Genomic DNA, 17,112 nt, shown 5'->3' with positions numbered 1-17,112 from the left:
ACATCCAGAACACCCGAGTTCCAATGCAATGAAAGAGAAATTCAAACAAGGCCTTGCCTGCCTTTCTCCAGTGCTAGAGCAGCTGCAAACATGCGATCTCGGTTGGGCAGGGACGGAAACTGTGCAAATCCGAGACGATCCACCTTCTGCAGGCGGCTCGGTACATCTTGCCTGATCTCGAGGGGCTGCAACATTTAATCCTCAGCAACTAAGAATTTGCAGTGGGCTTGTGGGCAACATCTTGGCCACTCTACCCGAACGCCACGTGCTTACCACGTAAAGCGGGTGCAGGGCTCCAAGCACAGTCACCAAGTGGAAGCTGGTAAAAGTGCCGTGTTGCGTCGGCAGAAATACCAGAGGTTTCTTGCTTCCGGCAGAGAGGGCCCTGCGGCAGACATCCCAGACTTAATGCTGGCATTCCCAAAGAAGCAACAAATGGCACCCAGACAGATACCATATTGTCTCCAAAGAACAAGAGCCCTACATGCAACACGCAAGACTGCCAACCAAAAGTCACCCCAATGACAACCTTGTAACTAACCTCTTGACGCCCTTGCATGCCGCATCAGCAAAGGCACGAACGTCGTCCTGGTCTCTGTTCAAAGGCCCGGTTGGCGAGTACACCTACAAAATAAAAAAGGAGGCATTCCCAAAGCTGCTTGCATCGATACACTGATTATTAAAGATAAAGCACTTATTTTGCACAAAAAGACGTCCTTTACACTCCTTGTCTTGTTCAGTCAAATTATGAGTCAGAAGTACAGAACTTAATACTCCCATGTAAGCTCCCATAATTCGATGTTTCCAAGGTCAACATCAAATTTTTTTTAAAAAGGTATATCCGCATTGAAAAGCAATTGAGAGAAGGCATCAATTTAAGTGCAAGAATCGACTAGATGTAGCAAGGTATGGTAGTCATGACGACAACTTCACGGTGGTTCAGTACTCACTCATAAAGTTTCACTGACTGTTTAGAGTCCAAGAGCATTCACTTATCATCAGCAGTCCGGCGATGTACCGATGCCGAGCATAACTATTTGCCTTTCAACTCGTAGACGATCGACGCAAGAAGCGAGACACCGTGGATCCGCACCCAGCAACAGCAATGGCGTCTATAAAAGCAACCGTCCCAAGGCACCCAATGGCAGCCTGGCGATGTGCCAATGCTGAGCACAAACGTTTGCCTTCCTGCTTGTACGCAAGACAGCATTGATCGCGTAAAGCTATCGTTGTGTTGTGGTCTGCTGGGCTGTCTGTTTGCTGGTTTACTTTTAGTGGTTTTGTTAGAGATCAAAATGACTGAGTGAACCGATTCCCAAGTAGCACCCAATGTTGTGCAAACATTCCCTGGATGTTCAGAATGCTGAAGGAACATTAAAACACCATTCGGATATCCTAGGAACGTTCGTATGCGAACATTTCCTACAAGCTAAGCTGCTCAACATTCTAGGAACGTTCATAGGCAAACATTCGAATGCACAATGTTTTGGGAACACTCCCTTTCGAACATTCGTATGCACAACATTCTCGGAACGTTCGCTTGCAAACATTCCTAGAATGTTTGCAGGTGATGCCAACTTTACGGAGCTCTCACGCAACCTGTGGTTCGCAACACCATCCACTACAGTGAAACCCGTTTATAACGAACAGCAGGAAATGCTACGATCAGTTCGATATAGCAAGTAATTCGATATAGCAAAAACCATTTACAACGAACTTCCCCGATGCGTTTGTTTAAGGCGAGAGCTTCTCTTTCTTTCTTATACCTTTGCTTCACCCTTGTAACAACCCGCTAGATTTTTTTTTTTTTTTTTTTTTTTTTTTTTGCGTGCAGTTTTTTTTTTAGCTTATCTTCCCTTCTGAATCGCTTCTCTTCATGGGCAACCGTTTTGGGATCACAAGTTGTTTTCTTTCCTGCGCGTGCGTGCAAATTGTATATTTTAGCTTTCTCCCCTTCTGAATCGCTTCACTTCGCTTCTCTCAGTTTTGTTCACAACTTGAGCTTTTGGAATTTTCTTTTTTACCTACTTTTCGATATCGACAATAATTCGCTGTACGTGGGTTCGTTCTAAACGGGTTTCACTGTATATGCCACTTTGTGCCAAAAATATGCAAATTAAGTGGAGTTTCTCGAAACTTAACATAAGGGATCAGTTTTATCTTATAGGAGTCTAGCAAGGAATGTGATATAAGGTGCAGAAGAAAAGCAATGGTTTTCAAAACTTGATAATGAACTTGACACTCACTGCATGTGACAGGGGCAGTTTTAAATGAACCAGATTTTTAGTACCTGGGGTTTAAAACTTTGAAAAAGGTATTTCCCAATTGAATGTGGGATGCATGCATGTGTATTTGTTCTTAAGCTCGGAGTGAGTAATCGGTTATGTATACAGCACATTTTTAATGAAAGAAGTTGACAAGTGACAGGTAGCAGTAACAGGTAGGAGGACAAGTGACAGGTACGTGCTCAGGCTGGTGCGCTGGGAAAGCGGCTAGCTTGTGCTTGCACCTTTTAAAAATCTGTTTCAATTAAAAAATATTGCCCTGCCAGGAGCTTTATCACAACCATATACTGTAAACTACTTAATTTTCGCAGGCTCAAATTTTCGCGAATCGGGCCAAAGCTGAAAATTTGAAATCATTCGCAGGTTATAATTTTCGCGAATCGAGTGTAGCTTCCGGAGCCTTCACATATTGCCCAAATTCTTCGCGGGACATATTTTTTGCGAATTGTAGGCGATTTGCGAAATTCGCGAAAACTAGGTCCTCGCGAAAATTTAGTCGTTTACAGTATATAGTGCGGCGCATTAGGGCTGTCTCCTAAGTAAACCGTAATTGTGGACTCTTTGTAAATAGTCCTCAGAGAATGTTCCCTGAATGTAGCGATGTACCCATGCCACGTTCCGAGGAAATGGAAAGGATGTGCCTGCAAAAATTTGCAACATTTCAAGAAAGTTGCAGAAGTTCTTTGGATGCGACAGAATTAATTGGGGGGCTAGTTGGTTGAACATCTAGACGGTGCACTTTTAAAACCACCGTCTAGATGTTCTTTGGATGTTCTGAGAACGATCTTAGAACCTTTTTAGGATATTTGAATGTTAATTGAATGTCCTGGTAATGTTCTGTGTCGTTCTCAGAATGTTCTAAGAATGTCCCTCAGAAAACATTCCTCGAATGTAGCGATAAGTGCCTGCACCACATTCTGACAACGTTGATAGAATGTTCTTACGTAAAGTTGTAACATTCCAAAAATTTTTCCTTTGTTCTTTTGAACATTCCCGGAATGTTCTCAGAACGTTCTTGTGCTACGTGGGATGTTTTGCATGCTTTGAGGCTTTCTCAAAGGATACTGTGACTATTGCATGCGTTGAGTGCAAAAGTCGTTATCACGTAAAGAAATGTTCCGGTACTACAAAAACGTTTTTTTAAAAACATGACGGCAGAGGAACAGAACTCCTGGCACTGCGTCACGAGCGAAACGCGCACTAGGGGTTCATTCAGTTTGTCTTCTTTGGAGACAAGCAGGATGACCGAGGATGATCTGTCGATGCAGGGTACCCAGGAGTGCAGTTTGGTAGCTATCATGACAAGACTGTCAGAGATCGACAAAAAGCAGACTGAAGTACTGGGTAAAATCGCAAGTGTAGAGAAATCGCTTAGCGAACAATCAAGCAAAGGCAATGCCATGATGAGTAAAATGAAAAACCAGACAAAAACAATAGAAGCTATGGAAAAGAGCTTAAATGAGCTTTCTACCAAGTATGATGAGGTTCTTGCAATGTTAAAGAGTCACGAAATCGCAATGAAAGAACTGAAAAAGAAATCAGATGAACTAGAAACCAGGATGGAAGCAAGAAACCTAGAAATTCAAGGAAACAAGAACTTCACTAAATGAGGCAGAATTGTACTCTCATCGAAAGAACATCAAGATTCAATTCACAGTACAGGATAGCAACCACATGAAGATGTAACGAAACTGGTTGAGGATCTGGCACCCAGACTGGGACTCCCTGTGCCCACTACTGAACACATTGAGGCCTAGCACAGGCTAAAAGCCAGGGAAGATAAAATAGCTCCGATCTTGGTTCAGTTCACGGACTTAACGAGTAGGAATTTCTGAACGGAAAAACAAAGTGCACTCAGAACTGATGGAATCTTGTGGGTTGCCCCTGTGGGGGTACCACATAGAAACACAGTAGGTTCCTTGGGTCTGGATAATGATGTGTTTCTTGACCAAAATGTCACATCACAGTCTGAGATAATGGCGCTGTCTCTTTTGACAGTATCTCCATTAGGAGTCCACGCTGCCACCATTAACAGTATCACGAAAGGGGGAGGGTCAGAACAATAAAGGAAGGCTCCGTACAACCAGGAGAGTTGCTCCTGGTTGTTGGTTTTGGCCGGATGTAGGTGGGCTCCCCGGAGCGGCAGACGCGTCCAAGTATTAAAATTCCGGAGGGTGTACCTTCGGCAGATCACCCGAGAAGAGCGAGGGAAACTCATCCACAAGGAGCACGGCCTCGCCTTGCATCCGGGACTCGTCCCGACATGGCGACGCCCCACGGCCTGTCTGAGCTAGGCCTAGATAGGGATGCGGGGAACACGTGGTTCCCACAATCTTCGGAGCTGTGCAACAATTTCAGGGCTTTGCTTAAATTATTGTGGAAGTTGATGCCTGACACTTCTGAAGTGAACTACAGAAAACAGATTTCGCCTGGATACCCTAGTTTTTATTTTAAAAAATTAAAAAGATCCATGTTTTTGCCGCCTCTCAACTCATACGTCGTCTTCCGGGTCACGTGCGCAGTGACGTTGACAGGGTAGGCGCGGGGTTCCGGAAAAGTTCTCTCTTTAGAGCCATCAGTGAGCAGCGAGAACTCATCTGCTCACAACCGCGCGAACAATATGGTGAAAGGAGGAAAGTCTCATCCGGGTCCGGCCATACCCGTCCGGCCCTGTCCCCCTCCCCCTTTGGCTTCTGGCGGCTGTTCGCGGTAGCAGAGAGAGCTGACGGTTTTGTTGACCTAGGATAGATGGCGCCACTAAAACTCCGTATAATAAAAGTTTTGTTGATGATACCAGGTTTTTGACGCATTTATATATATGTTGGAACGACAAGATTTATAGAAAAGTTACCCTTTATCGAGTTACCTTTTAGCACAACTTCTTACCTTATAGCACAACTTGCTATCTCTCTACAAGATTCCCCATTGACGTTACGCTGCGTGTTTCTCATGGCCGCCGCTCGCGGCTGCAGGTTGGGGAATATTCTAAGTTTTGCCTTGCTATTACACGGCGGAATTGCAACATTTTGATGAAAGGAGGTGTGTTTTCTGTCATTTGTGACAAGGTGAACAATGTCAAAAGCAGATGCCAATTCTTTCAACGTTAAAATCGTTGCACAGCTCCTTTAATGAAAATCTAACCAGGACTATTAGAGGACTGTTCTGGGAGACAGAGAAGGCTGCCGGAGAAAAGTACAAGTATGTATAGATGCGTAATGATAAAATCTTCGTAAGACAAAGAGAAGGTGCGGCTTCTATTAGAAGTGATAATGCAAGAGACCTAAACAAAATGCGTTAAAATGGAAACCTCATTTCAATCATTCTTTGAATGGGAGGCTTTTACTGACTGCACCGAAACACAGTCTAAAAATATTGAATTTACCCTGCTGCATGATAATGTTAGAAGCCTGCAAAAACACTGGGATCAGTTGAGTGTTTATTTGTCAGGCAGGTTGAGTAACCTAGATGTGTTAGCATTGAACGAAGTCAATGTTAATAAAGTGACTTGTACCGGGTTCAAATTTAGCAATTTCCCTTGTCATTCTCTGTGTTGTGAAAAAAGAAAAGGTGATGATTATAATGCATTTAAATGCAAAGGAGCAAGCGAGCTGTACAAGAATGACGAAAATAATCCCTGGAGAAGGGGAACAAGAGGGACAAAGGACAAACACAAATCTCCAAACACAGCTAGGTGACTGGTGAGCGACCGAAAAAATCCGCCTTGTGTATTGATGTTTGTTAGGGATGACGGGGTGTCAGAACGTCTGGCAATAACATTTATTCCTGCGGAAGTCATAGCAGTGTCAATATTCAGACAAAACGCGTCATTCATAATTTGTGCTGTTTGCGTGCAGGCCTCTCGCCCTCAACGTGGCTTCTTTTTGAGAGAAATCGGGCTGCTTTTTAAGCAACCCAATTCATGCTCTCATTATATTTAATAGTATACCTACAGATCCAAGAAGCAGATGAAAAAAAGATAAAAGAGTGGTGTTTCTTTCATCAGACCTAACTAGAGGATTGACGAGTTGAACTATGAAACTTTGTGTGAACATCTGTATTCTTTTTCACTGCCACTAGTTATTGTACTTATGGTGATCTTTGTCATTACACAATGAAATGGGCTTAACTGAATTATGTCGTTGAAAAGCTTCAACATGAGCTAAGTCTGTACTTTTCCTTTTGATTGTATTGTTTCATTATTGCAAAGTGCCAAAACTGTTTTACGACACCATTAGTAATTTTTTGTGTATGTCTACAAATTGAAATGAGTAAATTTACTGCACTGCCCCGCATACAAGCATTCTATGATTAAGCAGGCTGGATGTGTTTCTGATTTTCTTCTGTAAATAAACTTTATCCTTATCCTAAAAGTACAGTTTGAAGAAAACAGGTGGGAGAAAAATGGCCAGTTCTACTGGTCCCTAAAAATTCGGCAGCCCTTTTCCGTAACGGGTTATGGAGGGAGTTCTGTTGGGTCAGAAGTAAATGAGGGAAATAGAAAAAAAGAAAACAAAAACATAACCATCTCCTAGAAACATGCACCGACGCCATTTGGACCATGCAGAAGTGGCTTCAGTCCTGCTGGCGCCAACAGTTAATGTCAGCGGTCGTCTCCATGTCATACAGATCCCAGCACACAGTAGTGACTTTGTTTAGAAACCACCATCGCACGAAAATGGCAACTGACGCGACCTATGAGCCGCAGTGTAGAGTAGCCAGCTTGTCTTCTTAATGATGTGAGCGCATTGTGAATGTGACTGCACAAGTTTGAAAGAATAAAAAACCAAGAATGGGCACAGGCTACCATACTCTACCATTTAGAAACAATGTGTAATTTTGAGCACAAGAACCCCGGTGAAAAATCTTGATATACAAGATGTGAGAAAGGCAGTCGGGCAAAGAGAAGGGGCAAAGATGCTAAAGCCAAAATCTATGTGTGAGTGGCCACATGAGAGTCAAGTTCTGCATTTAGAAATTCTCTCTCCTTTTGATATGTTTGGCGTTGCAGACGACACAGTCTTTTTGGCTTTTTCAATTAGACTGGCTTCAATAGTCCCATGTTCATGGCGCTGACTGAGCCCTGTTACGATATGCATGCCACCAAAATTTGGTGCCTACTAATATCACTCCTTTGCATGAACCACTATAAAATGGGTGGGGTGGTCGGAGCTCGATGCTGCCTCATTGCGATGCTTGCATAGTATGAGTGATGGAAGGTGCATTTATCTGTTGCGGCAGGTTTTGTAGCGGGCAAAATATTGGTTTGGAGCAGCCACTGATGCTTTGGGAGCAAATGCGCAACGTCTGTTTGCTCATCACTCGAAAATGAAAAAGTAATTGCCTCGTTAAATGGGACATACAGCCTTCTTTTTATAAAGTATGCTCAGGTCAGAGAAGGTTCCATCTACAATTGGTATTAAATGATTTATTTTAAATGAAGCATAGCACGACAGTTCAGTAGAGATAAAGCCTCTGCCCCTCCCCCTTTTACACTCGATTGCTTATTTAGACTGTAAATTTAATCAATATAAAATTCCAGCAAAAACCAGTATATCTGCTTAGGCCAATAAAGATATGTCCTCCCAAGTTCTCTGAACCTACAAAGCTCAAGATTCCTATATCATGAACTGCAAAACCGACCACCCACGAATATTATGAAAACCTACAGTTGAGCTTTTAAAAGTAGCCATGCACTTTAGCGGCGTTGAAACCAGGGTCGAGTCAAAATTTACTGCCCTTCCGATTGACGACTGCACCATCTAGACTACCACATTTATTCAAATATAGAGTTGCATTTCTTCTTTTCCCTTTTGTCGGCACAATGTTTTAATATTAGAGGTTAGCCTACAGACAAGGCCAAAAAAGGTCGACCTGCAATACTAGTACTGAGCACAATTTTCGAGCCAATCGCGCCAAGCCAGGCGCTCCCCCACGTCAGCTGCTGCACCTAGCACTCCGGTGCAAAGCGGTGAAGCTCGATGCGCACATGCTGGTGCGAGGCGGTGAAAATGGATCCGAGCGGCACAAGTCCCACGGTACATTGTAGCCACGGCATGGAGGCATGTAGTAGACATTATAATCAAGTAATCTCATCACGAGTAAAAGGCCGGGGTTCTGTCTTATTACAGAAGCTGCCATCCCACTATTTTCCACATTTTTCTCGCTATTTTTACTTCCCGAGATTGCCGACATTGCCAGGAAATTCAAACGATGCCGGGGCCAGCGCAGTTCACGAGCAATCTCTATACATCGTTTCATATGAAGTCAATGCACAGCTGAGAATACCAGCCGATGAAACCAATTAAACAGGGGGAGGAAGGGCATACCCTCCCCTCCTCCTCCTCCTCAAGAGCTGCGCTCTAGTTTCGCATTACAAAGATTTGCAAACGTCTTTCATTTTTGGGTTTTCGTGTTCTTTGCTGGTCTCGCATGCAGGTCTGGGCAATTTTCGCTTGTCAATGCATCTGGTGGTTAGATTAGACACTCTAGTTCCAGTTTCTGTATAGTTATTTCTTTTTCCCATGAGATGGTGATTTATCATAAACAAATGCGCAGCCGAGGAAGCACGACCCTCGTGCAGCACGCCTCCCAAGGAGTCTCTCTCTCTCTAGTAACTCTACATAAGTGTGCGTGAAGAACAGAACTTGCCCAACAGCTTCTTGGACTTGACAAAAAGTATGTCCGACCCCCCCCCCCCCCCCCCCCCCCCCCAAAAACAACTGCGTCACAAGCCCTCCCCCCCAAAAAAAAAAAAAATTGAGAAGTGGCACAACTGCAAGATGTATTACAAAGAATGTGAAGCTGAGCACCAGACAAATGTCTTGAGCACTACCTGCAACATTTACCCGTGTTTTACCACATCCAGAAATTGTTTCACAGAATAGCGTGCGTGCCACAATGGTTGAAACTATGTGGTAAAACTTGACCACTGTTCTTATCTAGAGCACCTCAATTTTCAGCCTCTCGCTTTTGAAATTTGGCATATGTTGCATATTTTGAAATTTTCTAGCTGTCATTTTTTGCAGAGATATCTGCATATCTTTCTCATTTTTGTTGTGTTGGCCAAAATAATGTTGGTTTTCAGAAATTAAATCTTGCCTAATTTATTACAGACTCTAATTATATACATATATTGTTAAAAAGAGCATTAAAGGCCCGTTCACACTCTTGCGACCTCTTAAACCTGGGTTCTTTAAAACTTCTTAAACCAGAGAACACACTGGTGCCATCTATTGGGAAGCAGTGTAAACTCGGCGGTCCGGCATATTTTTTTTTTTATTTCTCGCGCATTATCCTATCTTTCTTGGCTCGAAAAACCTTTGTCAATGTTATAAACGAGCCTTTCTATGGGTATTACACACATTTGACCTCGGAAATCCCGCAAAACCTTCGCTCTTGTGAAATGCAGTTCCAGGGTCACCGCATAAATGGCGCCACCATGCCAGTGTGTTCCCTCATTTTAAAAACATTTAAGAAGTTTTAAGAGATCTCGTCTCTCTTAGTCGTACTCGGTCGCAAGAGTGTGAACGGGCCTTTATTGTGCTGTATCTTGATATACTATAACAAATTTTAGAAGCATGTATTTCAGAAAAAGAAAAAGAATACTGGGTCTTCCAAAAATGGGCAGTTTTCCCATGGTAAGGAAAGAGTTTATCAATTTTGCTTCTTTTCTAGTGGCCCCCATAACCTCAAACTTAGCACCAAGGCTAAAAAAACAGTTTAATGCAAGTTCTCTTTTCCTTTTAAATACCGGTCAATCTAAAAACACTGTATATTATTTAGTAGGGTACGTTGTTGGGCTAGTTGGTTCATCTTAGTAAAACATATAAAATAGTGCAACAGAAAGACAAGGACAAGAAGTATACAGGACAGGCGCTTAGTAAAACATATAAAATAGCACCTGTCCTGTATACTTCTTGTCCTTGTCTTTCTGTTGCACTATTTTATATGTTTTACTGTATATTATAATACAGCACTTATTATTGAAGTACAAAAACAATGTAACACAGCTCTTAAACATACAAGTCACATTTTTAGCACCTGTAATGGGCTGTCCACAAACAGAATTACAGGAGCATAAGAAGTCTTTATTTATATTCAAGTGGTCCTTGACCAGGGGTTCTGTAGTCCGTCATTTAACTATATGAATCCTTTGGAAGAGTTTATTTATAATTGCGCAGATAAATGCTACACAGCAGGTGGTAGTGCCTCAAAAAAAAAAAAGGGGAAATAAACGCTAAAAAAAATAGAAATGAACACACCAAAGAGTGTTCTGGCCAAACTCACCAGGCGTCTTATGGGGTACTGTTCTGGCAGACAGAGCACAAAAGCCTCTTCTTCTGCCTTTGCATCACACTGCAAGAACAAATGCACACCATTTCTTCAAGGGTAGGGCTACCTGCCGATATAGCCCAGGTTCACGCAATGCACAATGATAATGGTACCAATGCCGCCATAATTTGTAAGCAAAAGAAACAGATAATCAGGAGACTAGTCAAGATGCTATGAACATTGCTACACTAGAATTATGAGGCAAACACAATAAAAAGCTCACAAAGGAATGTTTGTTTGAACCTTGAACCAAGACCCTACGACTTGGTACTCAAGGACCAAGGTAACTTATGGTCCAGGGCCGACTTCCCAGTTTTTACAGGTGGGAAATCAGACCGAATGTTTTTCAGCCGAGTCTTTGAAAGATTAATGTAATAATGTCACTGTCCTCACGCAAAAAGTATATTTTGCAATTACCAGAGACAAATAACTTGCAAAACCCTAGGTATGAAAGTGAGTCAATACACAAATAATTGTAACTGATTTTATACATTGTACCTCTAAACCCACTTTTATATTTTTGCTACAGCAAAGTACTTTGACAGTTTTCAATTAAAGTTCAAAAGTTTGCAATCTAGTTATGTATTAGCAATAATTTTAATTCCGTTTTCAGCAAATATCGATAACCCCGATAAAGGACCTCCGAAGTGGTTTTCTAGGAATCGGGAAAAACCGAAAAACCCCGGTTCGGAGCTGCCCTTAAATAAAAAAATTACCAAATTTCAAAAAAAAAAAAAAAAATTTTCTCTGCAGCTTTTTTTTTTTTTTTTTTTTGAATTTGAACAAAACTTGATTTAGCGGTCCTTGAGGTTGCTTCTTTCTTGGGGAACCACGTCCCTCGACCTCTGCTCTCGGTAAAGGGATGATCTTATTCAAGTATTTGGGTCATGGGCACAAGTTCAATGGACCGGAAGAAAAGAGGACACCGGAGAAAGGGATGGGGGAAGGGGGCTGCTGATATGGTGTTACAAATTTATAGATATGCTGTTGCTTTATAACATTAGCCCCGATTAACCCTGATTTCTTACCTGGCACTGAAAATAAACACAAAAAAAAAAAACAGCTTACAAGAAAAAAAGAAAAAGAAATTCAGACAAAACATTTCCAAAAAAAATAAACCTTGAAAACACTGAACCCTAGAAATAAGTAATCAAAGAGGTATATTTTATGATGACTGAAAATATGATAAAACGAGTGCCCCATCGCTGCATATAGTTATGTCAACCAAACACTACCTCTCGATTTTAATATCTAGCATTTCCTCTACTCTTCTTGCACTGCAAATTACTTTCCATCAAATCACGCAACTATTACATCACTATCGTTAATCTATAAAAGCCATTTGCATTAAAACCTCCAAGAATATGCGGCACAGCATTTCCCAGTGTTACGAGCATCTGAGGTAAAACTTCCACCGTTGCAAAGTATGTCTAATAAATTTGTTTTCTTATTACTAGAAAACTTGTAACATGTGGAAACAGCACAAAGCTAAGGGGCAGAGGAGAATAATAAACGTGTGACATGCACGAGAGCTCTTTTTGCTCTCTTCCGCACTGTATGTTTAAAGATGGTAGATACACCAACTAGTCAAGCTCAAACACTTGTGTTCAATCCAATGCTAGCGCTACTGGCTTGGCTATGCCAGGGCGCCCCACGCTTACCACTCTGTACGAAGAAAGAGGATCAAGATACTTGGCAGCCAGGCCCTGAAGGTGGTGCTCGTCTATGCCAGTGCCGACAATCACCACGGCGTCAAACTCAGGGCTCTCTCCGTCTTCGAGGGCCACCGGAAACAGCAAGCTGTAGAGACCAGTCATAGCTGAAGCTCAAGCACAGAGTCTAGCGACTGCCTCAGAACCAGTGTCAGCTGCAACTGCAGTCACACACAGCACATTCTCAATATTAGTGGCTCCGATGAGCCAGAAGGCATCATAATTTGGAAGGCTTGCAGTGTTCTGCATCGATCGAGTGAAAGCAGGTCAACAGCTGCATAGCAAAAGATACGGTTTGGCGCAGCTACCGGCGTAACATTATCCCCGATTCTGCGCTGTGTTTTTCCGAGGATGCAGTGCTGAGTGAATGATAATGCTCCTTAGGTGTTGATGTGGTGCTCCCCAATCGGCTTTGTGAAGAAAAAAAAAGAAAGTCGAAGTACACATTGCGACAGTCCAAGAGTTACACTTCGTGCAGGTGACCATGTTTCAGTTTAAAGGAAGAGAAAAAAAAATGGGAAACAACATAGGCATGCACCATCTATTAACTCCTTTACTCTCTGTGGATCAAACATAAAAATTAGCCACACAAAATATGGCAGTTTTTGCATTAAACAAGCACAACTTCCATTCTAATCCTTCTAGAAAGTGCAATGCAAGAACAGATGGAGTAATAAGAATGATTTCTAATGGAATAATTTCTTAATAATAACTCAAATACAAAACCTCCAAAAGTGCTTTCTAGATGCGAGAGACAAGTACCCACTTTCTTGATCGACAGCTCAAAAAGAGCAAGCATGGAAGGATAAGGACAAACTGAGGCTATACTCCGTTTCAACTTAAAGGGACACTGACACCCATGCACAAATAAAAACTTTGGCAAGCACAAATACCCTGTCAGTGTCCCTTTAAGGCTGGTTCACAAACCTGCAACTGCTTACAACTGGAAAGGCTTTAAGACCGGTTTTAAGCCTCTCCGGTTGTAAGCAGTCACAAGAGTGTGAAGCAGCCTTTACAATGGATCACATCAAACGCTATGAACCATCCGAGCAAGTCCAATGCCATGAAAGTGTCACGCGACCTTCCGCCGACACACAAGGCACAGAGTCATGAGCTATGCTCGCAGCGCCAGATTGGCTAAGAGGTTTTATAAAAACTATGCAAAGTCAAATTGAAGCCTGAATGAGGCCATGGAGGACCCAGAAAATCAAGAACTTTAAATAGAGTCCCTCCTAAAGGTAACAAGCAAGTAGTCACTGGGCATCTGGGGCTGGCATTAACCAGGCAGTGCTGCCACTCCTCGCAGGACAGCACCATCACCCACCACTTTTGCACCCTTGGGGTGCCAACAAACCCCCTGTCCCTGTTGCATCTTTGAAGTGCTCCTTCGTTAGTTTGTCAACTTTGTGGGTGACGGTGACGTCGCTGAAAAGACTGAGCAACCGGCTTCACAGAGAAAATCGTTTAAAACACAAAGTCGACAAACGAACGAAGGAGCGCTTCGAAGATGCCACAGGGACTGGGGGTTAGTTGGCGCCCCAAGACTGCAAGAGTGTTTCGGCACCAATGTGTTGCATCTTGAAGTGCTCCTTTAGTCCAATGACTTTGTTAGTGACGTTCAGGTCATTTACTGGACGACAGAACCGGCTTCGTCAAAAAACCATTTACTCCACCTGACACATTCGCTCTAGCTCGTGCTCGCCTCGTTCTTCTCCTATCTCCACGCTAAAATGCCAAGCGGTTACTTTAAATATTCAACAATCTCACGGCGTCAACAGCAACACGAAGAGCATCCGACCACACTGCCGTTTGCTGCATACCAGCTAGGGTCTCTATATTTTATGCCCTATTAGGGTGGTTGTTAAGCTGCTGCAACGTGGCCCAACTTGTATAACGAAGTTTTAGTGCTGCAGGCCCATTAATTCAGTTCAGCTATAATTCAGCAGTGGTCCTCCAACTAGTGATGCAAAACTATCGATAAATCGACTATCGATACTATCGATAGTTTTGGAAAAACTATCCATAGTGTCGCAGAACTATTAATAGTTGACTATCGATAGTACTATCGATAGTTTTTCAATAGTTGACTATCGATAGTACTATCGATAGTTTTTCGATAGTCGACTATCGATAGTACTATCGATAGTTTCGATAGTCGACTATCGCTAGTACTATCGATAGTCGACTATCGCTAGTACTATCGATAGTTTTTTTTACTATCGATAGTCAGATTTTTGGCAAGTATGGAGACTATCGATAGTACTATCGATAGTACTATTGATAGTTTTGCACCACTAGAGCGAACACAGTTGCCACACCGCCGCTCGCCTCCCTTCCTCCTCTCTTCACCCAAACTCCCGTCTTCGTCATCACTGAAAGCTGAACCAAAAATGGGATGTTAAGCGCTTGGACTAGTTGCTGTCCCGTTTGAAAAAATGAAGCAAGAAAAAAAGAGAAAAGGGAGCGACGTAAACTACTACTGTCTGAAAACTATCGATAGTAAACTATTGACAGTACTGTAGATAGGTTTACGACTGTCGACTATCAATATTTTTCCTATAGTCGACTATCAAAATGTTTTCTATAGTTGGCTATCGATAGTTTTTCGATAGTCGACTATATATAGTCTTTCGATAGTCGACTATCGATAATTTTTCAATAGTCGACTATCGATAGTACTATCGATAGTTTTTTTACTATTGATAGTCAGATTTCTGGCGACTATCGATAGTACTATCGATAGTTTTTTTACTATATATAGTCAGATTTCTGGCGACTATCGATACTATTGATAGTTTTGTAGCACTACCTCCAACCCATCCAAGTGCACTGGCACATGAATAAGTTGTAGTCGCACCCCAGTAGCCCCCACATACACCTCGTCTGACGTCCCCCTTAAGCCTTCAATACCACTCCTCAATTTACCGTTCACCCCGGATATGTCTTTCTCCGTTCACAGTGCCCGTGCTCTAGCCAATGTCAGGCATCGCCCGAAATTCACGACGCGGGTCTCTGAAGTGTGCGGTTGCACCACTTTCTGTATCCTATGCACCACGTGCGTGCTTCCGCACCTTGAGTGTTATAGTGCAGTGTGGTTCACATATTAGGCTGGTGGACAGCCTGGAGAGCATGCAGCAGCTGCCACTTGGACCTTCTTCGTGTGCCAAAATGAGCCTCCGCTGCCTTATCAAGGACGTATAAAGCACCTTGAATTCCAGCTGCGAATGGCAACTCTCCTCCATTGGAGAAAAGTCGCCTGTGTAGGCCTGACCCACCGACTCCTCAACGGTCCGAGGAACCACCTCTTCATGTCAATCCTAAGGCTAGACAGGAGGTCAGGGCAGCCACAATTTATTTAAGCGAAAATTGTCGCCACAATGCCTCGCCAGCCCTGGCCAAGATTGCAGACATTCTCACAGCCCCAATCACTGTATGTTCACCCCTTGCCCAAGACTCTGGTGATTCTGCAGCCTTGTGACGACTTTTCTCAGTCTTCAGCAGCAGTCGTCTCTGGTGAACTGAACCCTGACTGAATCCCGTGTTTCATCTTGTATCCCGGGTGGCAGCCTGGCAGGCACACTTACCTATGGGTTTTAACATTTCTGCACAGCTTTGCATGCCACCCAGGGTAACCTTCTTGTGTCAATAAATATTTGATTATCATCATTATTCACAGGAAAATAACCAACAAACACAATGTCCTGAAACATGCTGGCGTGCCCAATTATCCATTCTGTTTTGCTTCTCTGTCCAGCTAAACCTCATCTGAACCAAACACAGCTGTAGCATCAGTAAGTAACCTCCCTAATGTAAAGGTAACTCAAATTATTTGGACCATGTTCAGCGCTTTTTGCTCCAAATCTGTTCGCAATCGCATAATTATGTTGACTGATTTAAAGGAAAAAAACACAGTAAGCCTTCTTTTTGCGCTTCTCTGTATATGAGGGGGTTTCACAAATGTAGGAAGCACGTACATATAAAAAAAAATAAGCTCAAATATTGGACAATACATTGCGCCACCTAGACGGCGTGAAATGCAACTATCTCGCAAAAGAAGCGTTAGGATTTGCCTATCAAGTAGAGTGAACCAACTAACTCTTCTTTAAATGGAACGACCTACGATGATGTAAATTGCTAGGAGGCCGTTCCGCTTAGAAGGTAAATAGTAATATTAAACTGCAAAGTCAGTCACTCGGTGCAGCCGCCTGTTCCCGTCGAATATGAGCCCAAGAAGATCGGCTCTGAAGCGCCAGGGCGTTTTTACGGTTTTAACAATAACAACAAAGAAGATAAACCACGCGACGCTATCCTTCGCGTAGAATTGCTTTTAAATTTCTCCCCAGAGCTTGCCGCGAATCGACAAGCCTGCCAACAAGGAAATAACCGAAGAAACCTACCGGGCAGTATCAGCCATGGTGCACGTCAACTCGTTGAAAAATTCGGTCCCCACGGTTGCCAGAGGAACACCGCAAACTCGCTGGCTGCGAACGAATTTCACTGCAACTCTATGCGCTGCAAAGGCTGCAAAGAGAAGTCATTTTCAGAGACAGACAAAGCAGCGGTGTCACTTAGCGTGTGTGAGTGTGTGTGTGTGTGTGTGTGTGTGTGTGGGGGGGGGGGGGGGGGGGGGGGGGGGGGGCACCAGAGTCGTTTATGTAGAGTTCGGTCATTAATCGCTAAGAATAGGGCGAAAATAAGGGCCGAAATTGTTTCAATGAACTCGGGCGCGATGATACGACAACGTCTCAAACTCAACTCAGCTGAAAACTCAGCTCAGGACAGCG

At 43.1% G+C, this 17,112-nt stretch overlaps 1 protein-coding gene across 2 annotated transcripts in view; it reads right to left on the bottom strand.

The window, feature by feature from the left end:
* LOC8026854 (putative aminopeptidase W07G4.4) overlaps positions 1-17,112 on the bottom strand; it is a 39,313-nt gene that overhangs the window by 11,451 nt on the left and 10,750 nt on the right. For both annotated transcript variants that reach the window (XM_042287392.1, XM_042287393.1), the window contains exons 2-7: positions 16,726-16,849; positions 12,278-12,416; positions 10,572-10,640; positions 542-624; positions 274-385; positions 58-185 (exon numbers count right to left, since the gene is read on the bottom strand). In XM_042287392.1, the coding sequence (XP_042143326.1) occupies positions 58-185; positions 274-385; positions 542-624; positions 10,572-10,640; positions 12,278-12,416; positions 16,726-16,742 (548 nt within the window). In that variant the 5' untranslated portion in view covers positions 16,743-16,849. The remainder of the gene's footprint in view (positions 1-57; positions 186-273; positions 386-541; positions 625-10,571; positions 10,641-12,277; positions 12,417-16,725; positions 16,850-17,112) is intronic.

This window comes from Ixodes scapularis, unplaced genomic scaffold (assembly GCF_016920785.2).
Source record: "Ixodes scapularis isolate PalLabHiFi unplaced genomic scaffold, ASM1692078v2 PGA_scaffold9__187_contigs__length_104089568, whole genome shotgun sequence".
Lineage (NCBI taxonomy): Eukaryota > Metazoa > Arthropoda > Arachnida > Ixodida > Ixodidae > Ixodes > Ixodes scapularis.
Note: the sequence above shows the minus strand (reverse complement) of the source record. Positions and strands in the feature narration are given on the sequence as shown.